Source organism: Haemorhous mexicanus, chromosome 3 (assembly GCF_027477595.1).
Source record: "Haemorhous mexicanus isolate bHaeMex1 chromosome 3, bHaeMex1.pri, whole genome shotgun sequence".
In the NCBI taxonomy this organism is placed as follows: domain Eukaryota; kingdom Metazoa; phylum Chordata; class Aves; order Passeriformes; family Fringillidae; genus Haemorhous; species Haemorhous mexicanus.
The window spans coordinates 48,599,440-48,618,238 of record NC_082343.1 but is presented as its reverse complement, the minus strand read 5'-3'; the positions used below and the strand labels follow the sequence as shown (position 1 = coordinate 48,618,238).

Here is an 18,799-nt window from a genome sequence, read left to right as displayed (position 1 = left end):
ATGGTTCATATCAGCAAGACAGAACCAGCACATGCACCCAAGGCAAGTTGTGCTGCATGATTGTCCTATTTCTTTTCTGTGCCACAAGTGTTTAGTGCTGGTCACTGACAACATGGGCTGAGTGCATTAGGCAGATCTTTGGTCTGGCCTACCACAGCTATTATAATTTTCTTAGAAAGCTTATCCAGATTTTTCTCTTCTGCTGTTTCTGGAAGAAGAATTTTAAGTGTGTAAAATAAACTTTTTTTAGTTTCTGTGACATTCTTTCCTATCCATACACTTTACCCTGGTTTTATTATTACAGCAAAATCCTCCTGTTGTACCTGTAGGAAATAGTGGCCACATTTTGTTGAATAGGACCTCCCGACTTTATGTCATCAATAAATTTCTTCAGACTACTTTTTTTGTGACAAGGTAATCAGTGTAAACAGTATCTCCTCCAAGTCTAAACTTCAAAATTTTTATTAATAACTCTTCTACAGCTTTTCCTTTAAATCTTGTGTTTAGAAAATCAATAGAACTGCCTGATATTTATTTTGATATCTTTCACAGTCTTCCTCTTGGTAAACGGTTACAATTCAACATGAATTGCACGACGTCCCATATACTGACATGTATATTAATTATCAAGGCTGGACAGCAGAGTCTTGGCCACTTCTTAGTTCTTCTTATATATAGATGTAAGAATTATTATGTTTGCTATTGCAATTTTTAACAAAGTTTTAGGCAATAATGACTTGAAGAAAAGCAGCACCAATGTCACTTGAGGGCACCCTATCAGACAGACTTTATAAACAACGTTGCTGGCCATACTCCAGTAGCACTTCTGCAGCATCACACATGACCACGGCAGTAGACAGGCCCATAAAATTATTAGCTAACAGGGAAGAAGTGGATGTAAGAACGCCATTTCTGCAGCCTGCTTTGGGAGAAAGAACCAACAGTAACACTTTGGTGAAACATGACCAGAGAGACCAATAGAAAGTATTAAGATGGGCCAATGTGACTGCTTAAGATATGAACGCATGGCGGAAGAGTAATAGGGTGGAAGCTCTGCCAATACTGCAAGGGATAACGTGTATAACCTGTTTGAGGCCATGGTGACTTGGAAAGATATCTTAGTTGAACATACTGTTTCTTCTGGTTTATTATATAAATGACACTCAAACAAACCCAGAGGGAGCCCTTGACAGATTCCTGTCAGGAAGTATATCTCTTCAGACAAGGGCTGAGAGAAATTAAAAGCAAGCCTCTCTTTCCTCTAATTGTAGGCAGAAGCCATTGTTGAAATTCTTAAGACGCTAACTCAGCTTTATTTGATCTTATTTGACGTGAACAAAAAAATTCACAATTTTTTTCCCAAGAACAATCTCTTGGAAAAAACCCTATACTTACCTCCAGTGACAATGACTTTTGCCTTTCCACAGTATGTGAAAGCATTTACTCCTTTCGGGACAGAAAATTCCTTTACAGGTCTGCAATCATTAATAAAACAATCATGTAAGAAATATTTGGAAAATATAGTCTATGGTCATTCTGCCTTATTTTTCTGTAGTATACAAAATAGCTGTTTGCACAATGTATGCAATCTCATGTTAAAAGCAAATTGATTTACAACAGAGACTTAGAGTGATACTTGCATCAACAAAACAGCAACAGAGTGCACTTTCTATTAAAGAAATAAATATCCCATCTGCACACCTGAATCTTTTAACAGGTGAACTCTAAACAGACTCCTAAAATGATAGCTGTTGCCAAAGTAAGCTGCACACAAGCTTGTGTGCTTAAAGCAGTTTATCACTGACAAAAACTACCAAAGAAACTGTGTTTGCTTGTTTCAGACATGGAGGTCTACTGAGATCTCAATGTTACATTAAGTAAGTGCAGTTACTTTTCTGTAGCTTCTCTATAATGTACTGTACAATGAATAGTCCTTACATGATCTATTTTGTGTTGTATGTCAGCATGAAGAGATCACAAGTATCTGAAACTCAACAGTTATTCTACTACATTCACTGCTAAAGCATGGGAATTCAAACAGCCAACACAGACTGAAATTGACTCAGTGTCCCTTCTAAACCCATCCTTTGAGCAACTTCTGCTTGTCTCTCCAAGTTTCATCCATTGCTGCTAATGAGTGAGTATTTTATTGATTTTGGATGTAGCTATAGCAGAATTAACACCTGCCATTCCCAGGAAACAATGACTGCCGCTGTAAACAGGCTGTACAGAACTAAATGAGAATACTTTTAATTTTTTCCTTTGAAATTCAGACAAGTATTAGTTCATCTACTCTGGGCTAAAGTAGCCAACAATATTGAAAACCATAAATGGGGGTGGCAGTTAATCTGACAAAAGACTCTGGAAACTTCGAGGAATTAATGAAAGAGCTTGTCATTTCTAGGCAGGTGTAAATAAAAGGCTGTTTGTTTCCTATTTAGAGGGAGAAAATATTTCTTTCCAGAACTCTAACAGAGAAGTCTTAATTCTCCTGACAGGACAAAATAACAATTAATTTATTTAAATGTATGACTAACAGATTTCCTAAGGATTTTTCACCTTTTATACTTCTATATAACTGCCCATTAGCTTTTTAATGGACAGTCTTGATAGTATTCCATGATCAATGGGAATAAGGGATTCTGGCATTGTGAAGTCCTGCTCAAGCCATGGCCTTGCAATAGAAGCACCTTGTGATATATCCATTCCTCTCTTTTTTAGATACTTTACAAGAAGATATTGTAGCTGATCATCAGCCATTATTGACAAACAAACTTAAGTCCTATAAGAGAGAAGATGCATTGCATCCCTCTTGGAGTACAAAAATAATTCCTTGCTACAAAGTTAATTGGGGAAATTTTTTGTTAGAACCAGTAAATCATATTTAAATTAGTTATTTATCGAATGGACACTCGCAAGTAATTTGATCTATAGATATTTTTAGGACTTTTAATTTCATTTTAACAACTGTGTAATTTTTCAGTTGTCTAAATATAATTTCATCTATCTACTGTGAGAAACTGCTTAGAGATATGTATTTATTGCATTTGGAGATGCAACTATAGCCAGTGTGAAATGAAAAAGAACTACCAAGATAGTTGCAGTATATGTTCTGTTTTGAAGTATATGACAGCAGCATCTATTCTTTTGACTAGACTTTTGGCTCTGCAGACTTAGTCTTCTTTCTCTCTAACTAATTCTATTTTTCCAAATCTCCCAACAAAAACAAACAGGATTTCTCAGCTTTTCAACTGGCACAGTATATGACCTTGGACAATCTAAAAGTGTTTCATAGTTCACTTTCCCCATCCTCAACAGACAAGCAATACTCATAAAACCCAAAGTTACTGTATTCATTCAAGAATAAAACCAAGAATATTTATGGCATGTGTTACACAAGAAATAAACCAGATTATAATAACGGTAGCTACTAGCCTTAAAAATCTATTAATCTCTCTGGATGTACCTCACAGAGGAATTGAGAAGCTGATCTAATATTTACAATCTTTTGAAAAACTTGAATGAAAAGTTCTATTATTTATAGGTCCTTCTTACATCAAATTGAATGTGTATTATTTAATTGTGCTATGAAATTTTCTAAATTCACAGACTAATTTGGCTTGGAATCAGTTAAATCAGCTAATAGCACTGATGAGCCATATGAATTAGGGCTTGGCACAAATAAGGAGGCCATAACCTGTTTTCTGCTGCATAGTAGACCCACTTCACAGCCCTTAGAATAAATCGTGTTCTTGGTTTAATCTTGTATAACTCAAACTTGTGAAAATAAAACTGTAAATGAAATTTAGTAGTTTATTTTTGACTGGGTATAAATTTTAAATGAATGGATACATGATATATGTGCAAGAAACCAATAAATTTTCTGACTAAAATTTGCTTGCTGAGGAGAAATTGGAGGAGACAACACTGTAAACATATTTTAAGGGTTCTGTGTACTGAACATATATGGACAGTCCTCTCCTCCATCAAAAGCTAGCACACAAAAATATCAAAGCATTTAAACAACTGTATTTTTGTTTTTATTAGCAATGCTAATAGAAAAGGCAGACTCAATATGACAAGATGATGTCTTGTGAGGCACTGATCTCCAGCAGAGTTATAAAGCAGAAGATCTATTGTTTTCTAGAAGATGTCAGATACTTACAAGTGGTCCTCTAGTCGCTTTATGTCATCCAAAACAAATGAATTAATACTGTCTGTGGAACAGGATCCAAAACGTTTTAGGGCAGGAAAATACTTAATCTTCCCAACCCAGTCATCATGTAGCTTGCGTTTAGGCCTAGGGATATAAATGGAGAAGTCATTAGGCTGTAGTAGCAACTACTGTGATGTGTCTGTAGGTGGACAGGGGTTTTCTCAGTGAGATTATATACACAACCAGCGCTAACATTTAATATCCAGGGCAGTCACAGAACCACTCTTCCAGCTCAAATGCAAGCAGAGAGGAGGTCAGGGTTGAACCATGCTCTTTTCTAGTCACAATCATGCTTCCATCTCATGGAGCACAATGTAGCAGTGTGAACTCATAGTTTGTCTCAGGTATCTCTGTCCTTTCCCAGGTGTCAACCACTTCCCCCTCTCCCCACCGACCCCTGCTGGGTGCTGTCTGTCAATCCTGGCATTCCAGAGGGGCATCGAGTGATTGGCAGAGTTCAAAAGATGCCCTGCATCACTGGGGGTCCATTGGCCCACCCAGGTGTCCCCTGCACCTGAGACCTGCCCATCCTGCACCTGGTTGGTGGGATCCGTACTTCTTCCCTCCCCCTCTCCTTGGGCTTAAAAGAGCCAACAACCACGCGGTCCGGGATTCTGTTAGAAGCTGTTACGAGACTCAGAAGCCTGCCATCTGACTAAACTCTGCATCGAAACTCTGGCAGAATCCACTCCTTTCTCTCACCTCACCTTAAAGCATCTGCAACAGAGGCACAGCAGAGCTTTGTGTGTCTGGGCATATCTCTAGGGCCAGCTGCAGCATCCACCAGCCAGAGGTGTCTCTGAAGTGAATACACTGCAGTTGCCACCTTTTGGTCAAGCTGCAGAGGCTAGACAAGACCGGACAAAGCCCCATCTGGATATATATTAGGAATTATTCCTATAGCACAATAAAACTGTTCCTTTGTCAAACTGGATAACGGCAATTGTGAATTCTCCCCTTGAATTTTATTCTGCATGCTCTCAGCTGTAAGATCTCTTGTAAAATCCCTACTGAAAATGATGGCACCTCTTTCATGCAACAACAAGCAAATCATACTTACTGCAGTTTGAAAAATTATTTTCTTTAGTTAGGTGGGCTTAATTTAGAAACAGAAGCTAATCCTCCACTTAGGGCAAAAAAACCCCAAATTAAAAACAAAACATAATGCAAGAGTAATAACATTTTATCATAAGCAACTTACATGTCAAAAGATTCGGAGTCCATGACTTTAAATTTTAATACTTTTTCAGCTTTAGATTGTTTCATTATGAAGTCATCACTGGTGATAGTAAGCAGATAAACATAACCCTTATCATCTCCCATTAAGATGGTATCCTTAGCCAGGTTATCTGCCATAGTCACGGTACAAACGCAGAGCAGGCAGTTTTTCATTGGTCTGATGACAAAGCCATCGCTCTGTGGAATGTGGTAGAGAGTTTATTAGACATTGCATGAGGGCCCTTAAATTGAATCTATCATGCTTATCTAGCTACATCAGCATTCAAATCTTGACTTTGGTTTTTTTTCAGGCTGCCCCTGTGCTGTTTCCTGGTATCAGAAACTCATGGAAGACAATCATGAAGAGGAGTTAAAAGCAAATCCTAGAGGTTTAAGCAAGATTTTGTTTCATAGGTAGCTTTTTGTATTTCAGTGAAAAAGTATTGATTACAAATTCTAGGAAGGATCTCTGCATACTATGTGGGATGGTTTATTTCCTAAGACTGTATATGGTTTCCTGTTCAAAACGAAGATGATCTATACAAGAAAATTGGAAATGACCAAATTAAAGAATAATTCAAACCACAAAATATAGCAGTAATACACAGGAAGAATCTATATTAGAGTCCTAATTAATAATACAGCCTGGGAGTGTCAAGTGTACTAATATGTGTAGGTGATTCAATTTTTGAAGCACAGAGATAGTGGGAATGAATACAGTTGCAAGACACTGTGGTATTTTGCTAGAAGGCCCAGGAATGGGATTCAGGGTCACATGCATTACATTGTTTATTGATTCTACTGCCCAACTCCATCTGTTATTTGGTTAAATCATCCTTGCCAACCTAAACTGGAACTGTTCACATGCCATAGGAATTAACTGCATCAATGCTGTCTGTGTAGCACAGACACATTGAAGATGTAATAGAGATAGGTCCTTCCATATATTATTTCTGTGGTCTTGAAAGAGAGCTGCACCTATTCATAAACAGGATACCTGCAGCTCTCACTGCAGGTAATGAAGGAACTTGGTGAATAATAGGTGGAGAATAAATATTGGAGCCCTCCTCCAAGAAGTCCAATTGGATTGACAAACAGACTTAAATTGACCTATCTCTGAGCTTGGGAAGCAAGCTTTTAATATTGGAAAAAAAAATCCTAAAAAATCATATCCAAAAAATAATTACTTTGCTTCTCCTCCTCATCTCAGATAACCTGGAATTTCCAAGAGAAGTTCCAGGAGCAGGAAGAAAAAGCTAAGATATGTGTCAGCAAAAATGCATAAGACATTAAAGAAAACTTTAACAATTTGGACATACATTATTAACAAGATGTTTTTTGTCTTAGAAAGTCCTGAACAAAACACAGGATATGAAGAAATATTTTCTTTAAATCAGGTAGTTACCGCAAAAGAATCTTTGTTATATTCCTTGTAAAACCTGTTCCTTGATTCTTAATAGATTCTGAGATATATGTATGCCCATGCACACATTTTAGGTACACAGGTGCACATGTATGCACTAGATACACATGGAAAAGAAATTCTTTGGGGGCTTGTTTGCACCATAGTGTAAATTTTTTCTTTCTCTTCCAAACTTTTAATATACTTTAATAATCCCATTTGGGATGTAGAGAGTATCCCTCCTTTAGTGCGAATTCCACTATTTCACTGAGTTCCTACAACAACAAAAGTGAAAAGTCTTCATCCTGTTAGACCAAAAGGATGGGAATGTATATTGGAAACAATATACATATATGATCCACTTTCAGGTGTCATTTTGTCATTTGTCTGATCCAACATAATACCTCGCTCTCTTTTGATTTATAGTCCCAGAGAATGATTGTGCTTTCAGTTACAGCCACGACATATTTCAGATTAGGCAGAAAATCACATCCAGTGATCCAAGCAGTATCCTGATGGAAATAAAAAAAGTAGCTAAAAAAGGATTTTCTCTGTAAATTTATCAATTTTTCTATCATGTAAGCACATATTTTAAACCATTTCCACATAAATCACATATACTCAGCACTAGCACATGCTAGGTCTAGTTTTACTGAGAGTTTCAACTCCAGGAATAGCTCATACATGAAGTTACAGAGGCACCAGGCTCAAGCTCTGTTATCACTGACTCACCTGATAGGCACAAATGTTGCACAGTAGAGGACACAAGAAGCATACAGTGTTAGTCAAACTGTAATGACACTCTGAAAAAGCACTCTGCGCAGAGAAAGCTTAAGATAAAACATCATAGTAAAGCAGATTAAGCTTTTACCTGGATACTGTTTGGTTTGAAACAAAAGAAATTTAAAGGCAGTCCAAAATTTCAGCTATAAAAACAAAACTGAAATGAATGTTTATGAAAATAAGTAACTTTATTAAATAATTTTAATTGTCCCAATAGGAAGGTCAACTATTTACAAATATATACATCTGCCCATATTAAGCCATTGTTCAAGTATACCTCCTATTATGCAGGTATTAATGTAAAACAATTTCTCTTGCAAAGTATAGGTCAGAGTCCTGATGTTTCTACTTTTATTTCCATTGTTGTACACAATATTGATTTTGCTCTTAGTGTAAAGGGTCCAAAATCCTGATAGAGGATATCAACACTCTGTTGCAGGAGAAAGCTTCTCTCCATCTTAATGATCTGTGGGCAAGGGGTAATACATTTACAAGGATTTTTTTGTGCCCTTTACTACAATAAACATGTGGAAAATGTCAGTCCTGCAGAGGTCTTGTGGATTGTTTGGTAATTCTTATGGAAGAGTTTGTTAACTGTGGCTTTTTGAGGTCCTTATAATAGTTTCAGATAACAATGACTAAATGGCTTGAAAAAGATGATTTTACATTTGTAGTCACTAATTTGTCACTAACTTTACATTTGTCACTAGTTTGTTGTGTTGGCTTGTGATGATGCAGTCAAAGTAACAGGTTTCAGCTTCAAAGGAAAGGTTATAATAATTTCTCTTGTTAGTGCTGCTATACTTGACAGACAAACTAGGCTGCTGTACCAGAAAAACCTTTTCATTATTTTCTTATTCCATCCTGTCACTCAAGGGTTCTTATCTTTCCTCCTTTCTTTCACACATTTTATGGCAAAGATGTCCCTCAATAGTCCTAATACTGCCACAGCTGCCAAATATTGTCCTACTTTCGCAGCAAAAAACCCTTCACATACACTGAGGAATCATTTTAAGACAAGTGCTTCGTGTTCAAAAAGGAAAGGGACCCTGCAGCCCACTGCAGCACTCCAGCTTCTTCCATCTTCTTTCCCTTGACATCTCTGGGGGAGGTCCTACCTTTGCATATCTGAACTGGTGAAAGTGGTTCCTACAACTAAAGTAGGAATGACTAAAATTCACTCAGGTAGCACTTCTGTAGGAGAAACTCTAATTCTAGTAGAAGTTTCCAAAAGTCAATTGATCTCAAGAATATTCCTCACTGTTACCTATCTGCACTGATTCCACAGGTCAGATTAGCCCTTACAATAAATTAAAGGCAACTGAGACCCAGAGCTGTTTTCTGAGTTGGAGTAGTAAGGCCTCTGGTGTGGAGTACTTCTATTGCATTTTAGAACTCCCACAATATGTAAGAGAGAACCAGCAAAATGCACTGCCTCCTGGCACAAGACACCCATATCAACTTTTAGGACAAAGGGTCACGTCACTTTGCTAAGACTGGTGTCTCTTATCTACAGGGCATCTGAAAGAAGCTCATTACCGAAAATCTGCAGTGATACTCCCAGGGTAAACACGTGTAAGGTATACACTGTGCAGCCAATCATCTACCTAGCAAAATGTAGAACTGTTTTTCATTAACAAACCTAAAATTTTACTTAGTTACATTTTACAGTGACAACTGAAGTTTTGGATTTTAGAAGAAAACGTTCTGGCAAGGAAATGGGTAAAGGAAAATTTTGCAGAAAAAGAAGCATTTATCTGAGGTTTCATTTATCAGAGGAAAGAAATCAAGTTACTCAATTGTTTCAATAACTGAAAGGAATAAATTGAAACTATTTGACCTACAGCACCCTATGAAAAATGATGCAGAAGTCTCAAAGTTAGAATTGGCAATAGAATAATGCTCAGTTTCTACTTATTTTAATTTAGTACATGCTGATTTCTACATAAAATTATTTAACAGGAGGGAGACAAAAAAGAACTTACTTCAATATTGATGGTTGCCAGAACCTTCATCTGAAAAATCAAGAAATATATGGTCACAATAACAAGGTAGTTCTTAATGAAAAAGTCTAAACAGAGTAATCTGTTCACAGACAGATCAGAACAGTAATTGCTAACTGAAAGAGCAGGTAGTTAAGATCTGAGAAAGATCCTTAACCTGTTTGCTGTCTGTTGCTCTTTATATTGTGAGGAACTCTCCCTCACAAATGTTTCATAGTTTCTGGTTTGGTTTGGGGTTTCTACATTGATATGTTGAAGTGAGGAAAATAAGTAAAAAACCCTCATTTTTACAACATACAGAGTACAGATCAGCTGGTCTTCTGATGTAATTGTGCTGTTAATGGTTTTTGACTGCTAAAACAGCACCAGCTCCTGTGAGAAATAGGGTTTATCATATAGAAACCCAAGCTAACACTGGCCCAATGCCACGTCAACTAGTGCCAGCAAAATGCCTGGTAGAGGCAGCACTTCAGGCTGCAAACAGGAATAACCACATTGGTACAGCACCTTTCACCAAAGGTAACTACTGGTAGACAGCGTAACACATGGCTGAAAAGCTAAAGTGTTTAAAGTGTCACCATCTTCCAGCAGAGACAGGGTTATCTTCTATGTCCTTTAACAAAACTACTAAGTTTTCAAAAGCAGTTTCAACTTTTTCCCTTCTGAAACATCCACAGATGACTTTTCACCTCCTCTTGCCCCTGCCCTTGCCCCTGATCAGTAATTATTCAACAGCACCTCATATCCATCCCAGAAATCCCACATTTCATAAACCAAGAAGCTAGGATCAAAGTCTTTCTTCCCATGGAAGTGAGATGCCAGGTGTCATCATGGACAGCCTTTGAACAGAGTTTAAGAGTATTGTTAACCAAGAGATGGATATCCATGCACTGTATCAGACTTGGCTTTATCTACAGTAACTAAATATGTCCTTAAGGCTGCCTACTCCTACAGGTCTCATGTGCTGGTCAAGGCAGTATCTGTCTGAGAACCTGAGCAACATAAGTGTCTCATATTCTGGAGTAACCTGGAAGTAGTTGATGGTACAAAGCTGAATACAGGTGTTGAGTCATATTAGGCCCACATTCCTTGCAGAAAACAGTGCTTAGCCCTCAAACAGAATCATGGAACCATAGAATAATTAAGGCTGGAAAAGATCTTTAAGATGATCAAGTTCAACTGTAAAACTAACACTTCCAAGTCTACCACTAGATCATGTCCCCAACAGCCACTTCCACACACCTTTTGAATACCTCCAGGGCTGGTGAATCAACCACTCCCCAAGGCAGTTCCAATGGTTGACAACTCTTTGGATAAAGAAATTATTCCTAATATCCAATCCGATCCTCTCTTGGCACATCTTGGGGCTGTCATAATGCCTTAGTCCTTTTCAGAACATATTTTTCTAAGCGGCAGTTGAGGTCCCTAATTCACTGTGTTAAGCAGCTGGGTGTAAAATAATTTACATTGCAGTCACTGATGTCAGATAACATCAGTCCAGCTTATGAGGAGGTGGCAATTTGACTTGAAAATAGCAGGGGCAGGTAGGGCGTAGGGAGGAGAGATGTTTTTAATTTTATACTTTAGGAAATTATTTTTCATAGGTACATAAGAGGGATAATGTTCTGGAGGGCAGGCTTTCAAATAAATTGTTTCAGCATTTACGAAAACTGCAGTACTGCTTTGTTATTTAATCATCCACAGGAGTCCCTTCTTGGTTTAAATGCTCCTGTCATAAGCATTATGCACTAATTAGCTGAAACCCCTAGAAAGCATTCATGCTGCTTTAAAGTTTTACTGCATTGCCTGAAATAAATTTTAAGCAACTGGTTGCATTAAAATTGTACAATTGTAAAGCACCACTGAGCATAGATGTGTGATAGCCTGGGTTTCTGTATGACACATTCTATCTCATAGTCTCTACAGGTGCATAACACTAAATAGTAATATAATAATCTGGGGAATTAATGTACAAACTTTAGTTTAACAGCATCTTAAACCTGAAATTTTACTTATAATGGTACAGATATCCTTACGTTTTACTGATGAGGGAACTAACTGTGAGGCAGTGTCATGCAGACTGTTGTAAAACTCATGACTTTCAAGCTTCTAGATGTTGCTGTATTGAATAAATCTTATTTGCAAACAACTGTCTCTGTCCATTCTAGATATTTTCAGTAGCTGTAGAAAACAGTTAATTCTCCAATTGCCACTCTATATCTAAAAGTTAATTCCACTAGCATAATTTTTTATTTAGGGAAACCTTTTCTAAACAGAAATGCAGATTATTTTCTATTAAATGAATTTCTATGAAGAATGTCTATTATTAGACATCTCTACCTTCTATCAACTTGCATGGACTATCTAGTATAGAAAAAGTTAACTTTGATAAGAAAGATATGTAAGTTTTTTTATGGGAAAATTTGAATGCTAGATCACAGACCACTCAGTTCCCCTATGTACTGCTAATGGAATAATAAAAGAGTTTGATTTAGAATTACCTTTTTGCTAAACACAGTTATCATTCCTTTCTGAGAGGCTGTTACTGTGAGACGCAGAAGGGGCACCTTCACTATACCCTTGATCACATCTTTTCTCTTGACAACTGTCAATGACAAAATATTACTCTTCATCTCACAGACACGGAAAACATAAACAAATAGAACCATATTATCAAGGAAAACATAAACAAATAGAACTATATTAGTAAGAACAGTTTCTTTTCCTGAAATGCATTTTGGTGCTATATGCAGGGCAGTGATGCAAGATATCATAGACTATCCTATGCTTGGTTTAATTAATCATGTTGCATTTTAAATATCATTAATGTAATAATTCTGGATGTGACACTGCTTCTTCCATATCTTCAAAAAATACAGAAAGACAATGTGTAACTGCATAAATAAACAGTCTGGTTCAGAAAAATTGTAATTTCAAAATAATTTAGGTATATGGAGAACTGGGAAATGCAGCAGTGGAGTGTTCAATGTTTAGTAAAAATGCATGTATTTTGGAACACAGAAGAAGAAGAAGGAGAAGAAGAGGAAGAAGCATGAATGGGCAACAACAGACATGTGATCTTATCACCCTACTTTCAAGAAAGTGAGCAGCACACTGCATTAGAAAAAATACAGTTTTTGATGTAAGATGACATATGTCACCTGAATGAGTAATCTGCTGTTTTTCAGATACAAGCAAAACCAAAGTTTCTTTCGAAGCGGAAGACACGCCAACGCTTTCTCTGCTAAAACAGCCAAAAATCTAAACAAAACAAAATAGAATGAAACAAGTAATTTATTGCAAAACTACTTACATGTATACTACTTACTACTTCTACATGTATAAAGTCAAATAGTTATCTCACACTTTATAATTGAATATTCTTTGAGTAAGTACCTTAGTATTACTTCCTTTAACCATTAGCTGTCAATAGGACTTCAGACTGCTGAGATCTGATATTCAGGTGCAATCTTTCTTCAATGTTTGTAAAGAAGTCAGCTTACACAGGGCTTCTAGGAATACAGCCCATCTATTTTTTAAAGTTGTTAGTACAGTTCTGCTTTGTCAATAGCCATATTCAATTTCCATTTTCTGTTGTACCTACCTTAACTAGGGAAAAAAAAAACCCAAAACAAAACTAGCAAAAGGTAGACAAAACAGAAAACTCCATATTTATAAACAAAGACATTCAATGGTTTAGCCAACACAGAAGAGCTTTTCTGTAAGGATATGTAGATTCCCATTTGCTTGAAAAGAAATGTAATATAAAGACAAGTTAAAAAAAAATACTCTTTTGGCCATCTCCCTAAGTCTGACAAGGTTCCATTTGAACATGATGAAGATCTCTGCACAGGATAGTCAGGTAAGCAGACTATTTCTGCTCCAGGGTGTGAAATTTTCAGCTGAAATGCTCTACAAATCTCATGCTCTGTACCCAAAAGTAGTTTAGTCATTTCTTTAGTAAATTAGTCCCATTTAGCTGTGCAGATTTTTTTAACTCCTTTCTCCACATTACGGACATTATATATACTTCAATTCATGGGTTCTAAAAGTAATGCTGCTTTGGATGGGAGAAGAAATGTTGCATTTTATTCTAGTTCAGTATTTTTCATGTTATACAATAGAACTCCCATTTTCATTCTTTGAGACATTCAGATGCACATCTTTCAAAAAAATACTCTCACACAGCATTACTCTTCATCTTTCACTTCAAAGTTCCCTCCTTTCCATATACACAGTTATTAGCTCTCATACATCCACATTTTTAAAGAAAGTTTATAGGCAAGCCATGTTAAAAGACTGTCATTAGTCAGCTCACACTTGGTAAAATTTGAGAAATGCCATTAGAAAGGGTCCTGGGGAATTTTATCCCAAGGAAATCACACACAGATTTCAAAGAAAAATAAAGAGGCTTCACCTCTTTTACTGCACCCTATACAGTACTTGTTTGTTTAATTATGTAGCCAAATTATTTATGTAATTATGTAATTTGGTAACTAGTCTGACTGCATTAAAAACGCAGTAAGGTTTTGGAGTAAATGATCCACACTCCAGCAAACATACAGAGCTCCCCTTATTTCTCATATAAACTAATAAGCCTGAACATAATTTGCTACTGTTCTGCTACCCGAAACAAAGGACAATCGGTCCTTCAGACTGTCAGCTATTTTCCAGATTTTCCCCAAGCTCTCCTTGAAGGAAATCTTTAATGGCTGACACGAGCAAAATCCGTGATTATTGTGACACTGTAAGCAAAAACAATGGTTAAGAAAGGTAGTAAACAGAAATGTTCCCATACAGAGCCTTATTAAATAGAAATGGCTGAACACACCATTTTTAGGATGATATTAGGAAATCACTTGATAGCAATGGTTGATAACATGTAAGGAACAAATGGTTGGATATTTTCAAGGTTCCAGTATTAGCATGATGTTCCAAAGTAACATAAAATGTAAATATGCTGACGAATTCATAGTTCATGTCACTTGCTAATACCCTGCTGGACTTTAGGTCCAGCAAAGGATTTGCCATGTATACCATGCCTCCTACGCTATTGTAGGAAAGTCACTGTGTGCTGGGAGTTACATCCCTGCTGCACAATTCTGTCTTCGGGTAACAAATAACCAAAAAAGTCTTGCGGCAATATGTGATGATGGGTGCTCTTGATAAGGATTGGCTCTAACAATCAGTAGTTTTAAAGAACAGTTACCTGAAACACTATCCATGGTAAATACCTTAATAAAAGACACATTTCTAGAGCAAGTGTTCATTTCTCAAAACAAGACCAAATAAAAGAGTGCCATGTTTAAAAAAAACCGACAAAGTACTTTTTCACAAAATGTGAAAAACTGGGTGCTATGGACATAATCTTCTCAGGTGGATTCAGAAATAACTTACAAACGGATAGATTAAAAATCCAGGAAGGGAGTGCACACAGAGTGCATTTGCAACTCTGGCAGAGGAAATCCTTAATATATGTGCAGACAGATGCAAAGAGGGTAAATCGGATCTAGCGTTTCAGAGTTACCTCATTCTTAAATGCTTTTTACAAAGGTTTGCTATTTACCAATATTAGAGACTGAAAAATTGATTACAAACATCTCATTCATCTACAAGACTAAATAATATATGCATAATTCTCTGGTTCAAAAACTCTACTAAAATGCTGCCCTACCTTTTAAGGCTTTGTATTTAAAGTAAGGGCCAGATTTATGCTGTGAACAGGGGAAGAGAAAGGCATGGAAGCAGAGATAAGAGAAAAGAGAGGAGAGGAGAGGAGAGGAGAGGAGAGGAGAGGAGAGGAGAGGAGAGGAGAGGAGAGGAGAGGAGAGGAGAGGAGAGGAGAGGAGAGGAGAGGAGAGGAGAGGAGAGGAGAGGAGAGGAGAGGAGAGGAGAGGAGAGGAGAGGAGAGGAGAGGAGAGGAGAGGAGAGGAGAGGAGAGGAGAGGAGAGGAGAGGAGAGGAGAGGAGAGGAGAGGAGAGGAGAGGAGAAGCATTTCTGAGGGGAAGCATTTCTGAAGGTTTAGCTAAAGAGAGACATCCTCAGAGCACAAATGGCATACTGTCATCATAAGAGATTTTGCATTTTGTCAAGAAGCCTGAGGACAATGCACATCACTGAAGTAGTTCTGAAGACTGAACACACCAGGCTTCAGGCAGCTAGGACAAATAGCAAGAGAGTGCCTCATTCTGCCTTGGAGATCATGAACAACAGACTTGTGAACAAGACACAATCAACAGATAAATACTGTCACCATTTAAAATTCTAGTTAGTTTTTCATACTTAAGAAAACTTTAGAAATCCTTACCTCAGTCCATTCTGGCCTTTCATCAGGGTTGCTCATAATCTTCCTGAAAAAGGCCTGAATATCCTGATCCTTGACTGCTGAACCAAAAAGCGTTCGGGTGGTTTTATAGAACTTTTCATAATCTATCTCACCTGTATGGGAGGAACAATGTCCACACAGTTTAAAACTGGCAAGTTACAGATTCCTTTCTTATCCTCCCTACCTCTGGATTTAGTTCTCCTTCAATACCAATAGCACGGAAGTTCCAGCTTCTCACATTGTATTCACTAAAGCATTTGAAAAGAAAAAAAATCAGTCCTAATATTTGCTCTTTTGAAAACTACCTAATTTGCAATCCCTGACATGAAACAGATAAAATAATAGATAAAAATTTCTCACTTCTTTTTCCTTCCCTTACCATAATTCTGATTTGGTTTTTTGCACCTGAATGGTGTGTGGGATAAAGTTTATCCTTTCAAGCAGCAATAATCACTTGCATTGTGAAAAGCAAAATTTTACCCTCATTATTTACAATTAGTTACTGTAACTACATAATTTATCAAGTTTGTGCTTTTACAGAAACAAGTTAGCATCATGCTAACTTCTATATGTGGCAACTCCACCAATTCTGTTTTCTGAGTGATCACCATGGCCTTATAATTTGGCCAGAAATCCTAACAGAAGGAGAAAAGAACTTTCGCAGTGCAACCTCTCTACTTCCTGTAAAAATCAAACAGTTACAGTTAGAACACTAATTTGAAGGAAATTATCATCTATCTCTGATATGTTCTCTCAATGTGAAAATTACACTTTACCATACCAATTAGTATCTCTTACCATCATCTTTAGTATACAAGCCTGAACTCGCCTGGGTCTTCTGGATGATCATTTTTTCAACTAGATTCTGGAACTGCGCCAAAGCATTCTTGAAATCAATTGATTCAAGAGCAAAGCAACCCTCCTTATCACGACCCTTCTTTCCAGACATCCTTTATGAACAGAAGACAAGAGGGAGAGCTTTTCTTACAGCCACGTCCAAGACTTGCTTTTTTTCTTTAAGTCCCACATGAGTTCATGTGAGATGCAGCTGCATGACAAGCATACCAAACATTACATAATAAAAAAGAAGAGACCCTAGCTTAGCACCTCGATCTGGCAAACAGTGTAGTGAACTATGGATGTCACAACATCCCATCACATCACAGAATCCTACTCACTGAGTGCCCCCAGGTCATGAACCAGGATCACTAAGTAACCTGGCATGTGAGATTATTTCATTTTATCTCTTGTAATTGGTGACAGAAAGACTTCATGCTTTTTTTCACAGTATAGTTAGGGTTGGAAGGAACTTCTGGAGATCATACAGGCCAACCTCACTGCCAAGGCAGGGTCACTTAAAAGCAGGTGACACAGGAATGCATCCAGGTGGTTTTTGAGTGTCTCCAGATAGGCATTTCCCCCCAGGCTTTTAGTAATATTTTCCCAAATGTTTCTTTGGGGAGAGAGCTGAAGGGGTGGAGAGCATTGAGCATGTATTAATTGCATGAATAGATCTGACCTTTAGCTCTACTTTCACTTCCTTTATGTTACAGATCAATAAATGTCAGCCATTTATCACTATATAGAGCACAAAACTTTGTTCTAAAGTATAACTTGTAGTAAGGTGTCAAGTGTTGATCTTGAGACACAAAAATACAGAGAATTCAACATGTTTGTTTCAAAGCATAATTACACAAACTGTTAAAATTTAAGCCTCTTTGTGTGGCTTATGCTTCCTTTCAGCAGTTCTTGTAATATTTTTACTAATTTAGTTGGTACATTTTTGTACTAGAAGCCATTTTACCTGGAATACTTCTCCTTTCCTTTGGGTTTAAATATAATTGTGATTCTTCTGCACATTTTTGATATTTTCAATATCTTTAAAGGATTTGGATGCCATGTTACTGAGCTATACCAGAATAAGCAAATGGTTAATTTCAGACTATTTGTTAAACTCACTTTTCTGTAGACCACACTGATCAATTTCTTTGTGTTGTTCTTTAACTACTGATCTCCAGATCCACTTTGCTATTACTTCACCCAAGGTTGATGCCAGGTTTACAGGATAAGGCTTTCTTGGATTCCTGAGTGTGGAGTCCTAGCTCTATGGAGACTCTGTAGTTGAAAAGGAGAAATTGTATTTTATATTTCCTCATGGCAATCTAGAGGATTGATATCAAACAGGGATGTTTCAAGAATATTCCAGTCACTTCAAAAAACCAAAACAAATAAAGGCAGTAGTCCACACACACTCAGCATATCAACTAAATGACATTTTTGAAACATATAGGGAAAGCAACTAATTGGTATTAAACAGTTACAAAAAATAATGCATGGAAATATCTCTACACGAAATAGCTAGTTATTCAGGGAAAGTGGTGTCTCATGATATGCTACCTAACACAAGCAACCCAACAGCCTGGAATTCTATCATTTCAAGGGCAAAAACCCAAAAGTTTCTGGGTACTTCTGTTCTACTGTAATGAGCATTTCTTTTTATTAGAATAAGGAAAAGAGCTGGGCAGAGAAAAGCAGCAATGATACCTGGAAAAGGGAGGGATAGCTTGAGGATACATTTTTGCTGTTTCCAACAGTAATTATTCAGCAAAATATTTCCTTTGTGTGTCAAGGTACTCAATGGCTGGCCAGATACTATATCTTGGTTAGAGTTGTGTATTTGACATACTGCTTCCAGCTGAATTCTTGTTATGAAGTGCTTCCTGTTGATTAATTTTTCCAGTCTCTCTCATCTAAGCTTGTAAGACACCAGGTTATATTCTCATTTCCCAGTTAATATCAGTGTTTTAAGGTTCATAAAGGGTATTTAACATCCATCCTCAGAACAGAGAAGT

The 18,799-nt window shown here is 37.1% G+C and overlaps 1 protein-coding gene and 1 long non-coding RNA gene across 2 annotated transcripts in view; both read right to left on the bottom strand.

Moving 5' to 3' along the window:
• The window catches only part of WDR64 (WD repeat domain 64), a 58,775-nt gene extending 43,928 nt beyond the window's left edge, over positions 1-14,847 (bottom strand). The window contains exons 1-9 of the mRNA XM_059843289.1: positions 14,832-14,847; positions 13,227-13,231; positions 12,784-12,883; positions 12,124-12,227; positions 9,605-9,634; positions 7,241-7,348; positions 5,418-5,632; positions 4,166-4,300; positions 1,396-1,475 (exon numbers count right to left, since the gene is read on the bottom strand). Coding sequence (XP_059699272.1) covers positions 1,396-1,475; positions 4,166-4,300; positions 5,418-5,632; positions 7,241-7,348; positions 9,605-9,634; positions 12,124-12,227; positions 12,784-12,883; positions 13,227-13,231; positions 14,832-14,847 — 793 coding nt within the window. The remainder of the gene's footprint in view (positions 1-1,395; positions 1,476-4,165; positions 4,301-5,417; positions 5,633-7,240; positions 7,349-9,604; positions 9,635-12,123; positions 12,228-12,783; positions 12,884-13,226; positions 13,232-14,831) is intronic.
• Positions 14,848-15,931: 1,084 nt separating this feature from the next.
• LOC132324991 (uncharacterized) lies at positions 15,932-18,058 on the bottom strand. Its single transcript, XR_009485809.1, has 3 exons — positions 17,907-18,058; positions 16,746-16,897; positions 15,932-16,060 (listed from the first exon to the last, which is right to left on the bottom strand). It is a non-coding gene; the product is annotated as an uncharacterized LOC132324991 (long non-coding RNA).
• Positions 18,059-18,799: the final 741 nt, after the last annotated feature.